The 6,000-nt window shown below is 39.5% G+C and overlaps 1 protein-coding gene across 1 annotated transcript in view; it reads right to left on the reverse strand.

The window, feature by feature from the left end:
• The window catches only part of LOC109917175, a 41,258-nt gene extending 38,883 nt beyond the window's left edge, over positions 1-2,375 (reverse strand). The window contains exon 1 of the mRNA XM_048608585.1: positions 2,220-2,375. Within this exon, the coding sequence (XP_048464542.1) occupies positions 2,220-2,375 (156 nt within the window). The remainder of the gene's footprint in view (positions 1-2,219) is intronic.
• Positions 2,376-6,000: the final 3,625 nt, after the last annotated feature.

Genomic DNA, 6,000 nt, shown 5'->3' on the forward strand with positions numbered 1-6,000 from the left:
ATAGTCACTTGTCATAGCATGAAAGCACAAATGTCAAGGCTTTCAGGATTTTTATCAGATAGTCTAACTACGACAGCACATTTCTCAAAACGAAATTACACATCAGTTAAATTGTAATTTCCATCCAGTTAAAGTGATCAATAATCAGCGATCTCTAGGCATTACTTAGCAAATAACTCCTGATGTAAGGGTGTTGTCCCATTCAGTCCCTTGAACTGCTCAGTACCAACTTTCACGAGGACAATTAGGGATGTGTACCAAATGCTGGCTTTGCCACTCATATGACACTCATATCCCATTCAATTACATTTTCTTAAAAATACATTTCCAGCCATTGATTTTACACCAAATTTGGATGGAGCTATCTCCAAATCTGTTTTTTTTTAATCTATTTTCTCAACTATCAGCACATTCTTATTGGTACATCGTAAAATAAAAAAATTATTGCATTTCCAGAGGTTCAAAAATGGAAAAGCTATTGTGCTATGTAAGAGTGGTGTCGTGGGAAACCAATGCAATGTCAAATTTTCCTGCAATCTTGAGCTATATCCAAGCAGATGTTAGCACTTTCGGGCAGAAAACGTGTAAGAAAGAAGAACTGGGGAGAAAAACACACTGAATATCCAGATGATGTCATCACTTTGTCTGGATACACAACTGCCACCCTTCATGATCCCCTAGATAGCAGAGTGCTGAAGGAAGAAGTCAGGAGCTCAATGTCAACTTTCATAAAACCAGAACCTGTAGCATGCGAAGTAGACAGAGAATAAAGATGGAAGTCACTGCTGCAGAGGAGGTGAAGAATAAATTGATTTATCAAGGTGGCTCATTCCCCAGTAAGTATATGTTCCTTCTGAAATACATTTGACAGGCTATGAAATCACTTTGAAGTATTGGATGTGAAAAGTGCAGTTTATATACTACACGTATAGTTAAATTTTAGATAGAACAGATGCTGGAACTCTGTTGGATTTCGGCATACAAGAAAGTAAGGATCACAGTGTATTGATTGTAATGAGGTCAGTTACATGAGAACCATAGAATATGAGTTTGCTCATTAGGACTGTTAATTTGGTCCAATCAGGGATCCCTGGCTGACAGATATAAACAGGAGTGTCAGAGGTTCTGTTCACTCTGACAGCTACCTCTGAGGGAGCTGGATCAGTGTTAGGACTCTCCACATGTAAATAAAGGGTGATTTGGTGATGGCATAACAGTCTCTATGAAGTTATTTCACACAGGAACAGGAATAGGCCACTTGGCCCACTGAGCTTGCTCTGTCATTCAACTACAGCCGATCTTCTATCTCAATGCTAATTTCCTCCATTATCCGTACGTCCCTTGATATCTTGAAAGGCTAGTAATCCATATAAAATGACAAAGCATTCACAGCTCTGAGAAGACAAAGACACACCACCCTCTGGGGGTAGAAACTCCTCCTCACCTCCACAGATTGATAAACTCTGTAATAATGATCAAATATAGCCTAGGTGCAGAGGTTGAGCATGTCATTGTAAGAAGGTGGCAACAACAGAGGTATGTGTAAAGGGCTCGATTATTTAAGGTGAAGTTCAATCTAACTGGGAAAGACCAGAATGAATAGCAAAACTGAGGTGGAGAGAGGATACAGATGACAGCAGTAGGGTTGGTAAGGAGGAGAACGTTGGAGTCGATTTTTTTTGTGGATGTGGTCAGCCTTATGATGAAAGGTGTGTTTTGATCTGGTAAATGTCAAGTCAAAATCGGGATGTATAGGAAACCACCGGCAGGCCAAATCCACGTCTTCTCCTTTTGCATGGGAGTTTCCCCACACTCTGAAAAATAAAAGTTTATCCCTCAAAACAACCACCCTACAAACTTAGCTTAATTTGATATATGACAGGTTCAACATTTCACAGGCACTGTAATAAACAACACGAAAATTCACAACTAGTGTGTGCCTTTCGACAAATATTGTTGCAATTTATGTTCCAAAACGCCACGTCCTTCAATTGCACCAAGGAGGCGGACTAAATAACTTCTGGATGAAGTATCAAGTTACCAAGTGAACTGGAGATAAACAATTGGCAGATCGGGGATCAGGATCATTAAAGTAAACCCAGACCTAGTTCTTATTTTACAAACGCTAACCAAATGCAACTTGTCATGAAGAAGACATGAGTTCTGTTCCACAGATGGGAGTCTTTCTGTCCGGAACGGTACCGCATTTGGGCTCTCACCTGGTGCATGGAGCTGCAGTTTCCAATCGACCCGTCCATCCTGATGAGAGTTTTATTCATTTCGTCGTTGCCCTGGCCAAGCGTGAGCTTCCGTGATTTCACAGCATTCAAAAGCCACGCCTGTTTCTCAGCAGTCAAATCCTTGATACGATTCATTATTGTCTCTGCTTTTGTTATTATCTGGCTGTTTTTCAGGTTCAACCTTTCCCTCTGGCTGAATCACAATAACTTCCGCAATCCACGTGGTTGTGAAACTGGCCTTGACTCCCTGAGATTGTGTACCGCCCTGTGCAGTTTTGACGGAGGAGCCTAGGCTTCTTTCGTTTGCAGAACCATTATTACACAGTTGTGACTTACATTAGAGACATTACATTAACTATTACACTAGTCCTGGTGAAGACATTGTTCGTGATGGGGAAGTTCTTTTGAGATGGGGCGGGACTTAAGTTAGGAATGGTAAATAATTATTGCTGCATAAACCACGGTACATTTTGAGACGAGTATTTTTGTTTCGTTTTCGGAGTCGTAACTCATTGATTTAACCTGATGTGCTCAAGAATTACTTAAACTTTTTAGCAAGTATGAAAAGCCTGGCTAAAAATGCAATAAAAATCTTTTAATAAATAATAATTTTGAAAAGATTGCCTTTTCTAGAGACAAGTGAACTTCTGAAATAACGTGATAATGAGAGAGCACGAAGTACTTTGAGACTGGGTCGAACTTTTGTAGCTCTAATATATGTTACCAAGTGTGGGACCAGCTACTATTTTAACACTGCCTGATTTCCAAATGTTACCTACACAATATTGCTTGTAAATAAAGGTGCAATTTCAAAGTGATTTTTCTTTATTCAACAATGCCAAACCTTTTTTTTCAGTAGCATGCTCCCTATCCTATAATTTTGTTCTCTCTGTCTAAATATCATGTTTTAAAAAGACAAATACCATTACATCAGCTCTTTTTCAAATATGTATAGCAGAATACACTTATGTATGGTATTGAATATAGTTTACCTCTAAACTAAAGGCTGTTCAAAGTTTATTTCTACTTCCAAAGGTAAATAAGTCCCAACTGCCTGTCATCTCAGTCCTTTCCTTACCAAATACACATCCAACGCTTTACATAGATCATTCTGGACAATTCCTAGGTTGACTCAAATGAAGCACCAGTAATAACCAGAAAAAAAAGCTTTCATAAAGTGAGTGTTGGTCTTTTAGAGAGAAAGTTGTACGAAGCAAGAAACTGGCAGGTGGATTTCTGTCTGCCTTCACTGTACATCCTACACAGAAATAATTGTAAGTTAAGAGGTGAAAGGTAGGGAGGAGCATAGAAGATTACATTCATCAAGAAAAGGCTACTGAGAAGGTTATTTGAGCTAAATGCTGACAAGTTGCTAAATCCTTACAGTCTTCAATGTAGAGTCTTAAAATAAGTATTTTTGAGATTTTAGTTGCATTGGTTTTCATTTTCCAAAATTACTTAGATTCTGTAAAATAATGATTGTAATCCTCTGCTCACCAAAGGAGGGACAAAGAAAGCAGGAAATCACAGGCCGGTTAGCCGAACATCTATCAGCAGAGAAATACCGGAATACGTTGTTCAGGAGGTTGTTGTAGAGCACTCAGAGAATCACAACGTGCCTGCAGATATCAGCTTGGTTTGTAAAGGGGAAACCAGGAAGGCAGTGGGATACTGGTAATGTCATTGCACTGGTAATCCAGAGGCTCAGGCTATTCCTCTGGGGACATGGGTTTGAATCTCACATGTCATCTGGGAAAAGTATATTACAAATAGCTAAGGTCCCAACAGTGATTCCTGAGGAATGCCACTAGTCACATCCCTCCATTCAGAAACGCAGCCTTCCAACTACTACCCTCTGTCTTCGATGACCGAGCCAGTTTTTTTATCCATCTTGCAAGCTCACCTCTGACGACGTGTGACTTTAGCTTCTGTATCAGTCTGCCATGAGGGACATTGTCAAAGGCCTTACTGAAGTCCATGTAGACAACATCCACTGCCCTACCCTCATCGATCATCTTCGTCACTCCCTCAAAAAACTCCATCAAATTAGTGAAACATGACTTCCCCTTCACAAAACCATGTTGCCTCTCGCTAATATGTCCACTTATTTCCAAGTGGGAGTAAATCCTGTCTCAAAGAATCCTCTCCAATAATTTCCCTACAACTAACGTAAGGCTCATCAGCCTATAGTTAGTTGGATTAACCCTGCCACCCTTCTTAAACAAAAAAACAACATTGGTTATTCTCCAAACCTCTGGGACCTCCCCTGTAGCCAGTGAGGATACAAAGATTTCTCTCAAGGCCCCAGCAATTTCCTCCCTTGCCTCTCTCAGTATTCTGAGGTATATCCCATCAGGCCCTAGGGACTTGTCTACCTTAATGCTTTTCAAGACCCCAAATACCTCCTCCCTTTTGATCTCAACATGACCCAAACTATCTACACACTCTTCCCCAGACTCATTGTCCACCAAGTCCTTCTCAACAGTGAATACTGACACAAAATACTCATTTAAACCTCACCCATTTCTTCTAGTTCTACACATAAATTCCCTTCCACTAAATGGGAGTCAAGGAGAAAACTCTCTGTTTGTTGGAGACATACCTAACTCAAACACCATCCAGAAAGCTTTCGTTAACCACTCCTCCAAAGTCACTTGATTTCCAGTAAAAAGAAGTGGCAGATTACTCATAAAACACAACAAACTGTTGACTTTATTTCCAAGGGAACCACCTGGCTAAAAACTGTTCTCAATCCAGAGAATTTCTGAGAGCTTCCTGATTTTTCCAGATTGTCTTTAGGTATAAATAGCTATTCAAAGCACAATCCAGGCAAGAGCAATAAAAATCTTAGAAAGCTCAGATGTTGACCTTCTGAACACTTTTCACTTTATACTGCTCACTGAGGGCCACATGAAATATTAGAGATAACCATCCTAGAAATCTGTTCCTTCTTCAATTTAATACCTAACATCTAAATTTTAAGCTGCAAGTTCAAATGTATTTGTATATGTAGCTTTCATTCCATCACAGACCATGATTTGCAGCTGTTCTCTGTTCCAAATGTTTCTTTCGCCTAGGTACAGTGAGCAACATATTATTGGGGCTTTGAACCATGACTGCACAAAACGCTGGGATGTTCCATTGCTACCAGCTTTCCTAATTTGTACTCTCTTTCTCTCAACTCCTTTCACTGCCACTGAGCTGTGTCTTGCTGAAATAATGTTGCTCAGGATCACCTTCCATCAAGTTACCATCTACCTTGCATATCCATTGCATAGTTCTATTAAGTCCTGTGTACCATTCCCTGTGAGTTCTGGACCTGTGGATAGTCACTTTGTGAAAATATAATCCAGAAACCCTCAACCTCCACCTTGTGGTCTATGGCAAATTGTTCCCTAAGTACACAGATTCTCTATTTCATAAACTATTTTTCTTCCTGAAACTTAACGCAAATATGCATTTTGTTAATGAGCAATGTTAATTTCACATATCACAATCCCTCTGAATCAAACATAAACATGGAAAGAGTGTTAGCTTCACCTCCCATGAACATCAAGTTACCATACATTTCAAGCTCCCCCAAATAATAGTTGCTATTTCCTGATAATTGCTAGAATTAGTATGGAATGGCCAGCTGTATTTTCTTCTGACATTTCTGGAATATTTCAAAGAATAACAAAAGAACTACGAGAGAGAGAGATACAACGAGGTGGAGAGCTGGATTTTTTTTTTTTTTTTTTTTTTTTTTTTTTTTTTTTTT

Source organism: Rhincodon typus, chromosome 19 (assembly GCF_021869965.1).
Source record: "Rhincodon typus isolate 14 chromosome 19, sRhiTyp1.1, whole genome shotgun sequence".
In the NCBI taxonomy this organism is placed as follows: Eukaryota; Metazoa; Chordata; class Chondrichthyes; order Orectolobiformes; family Rhincodontidae; genus Rhincodon; species Rhincodon typus.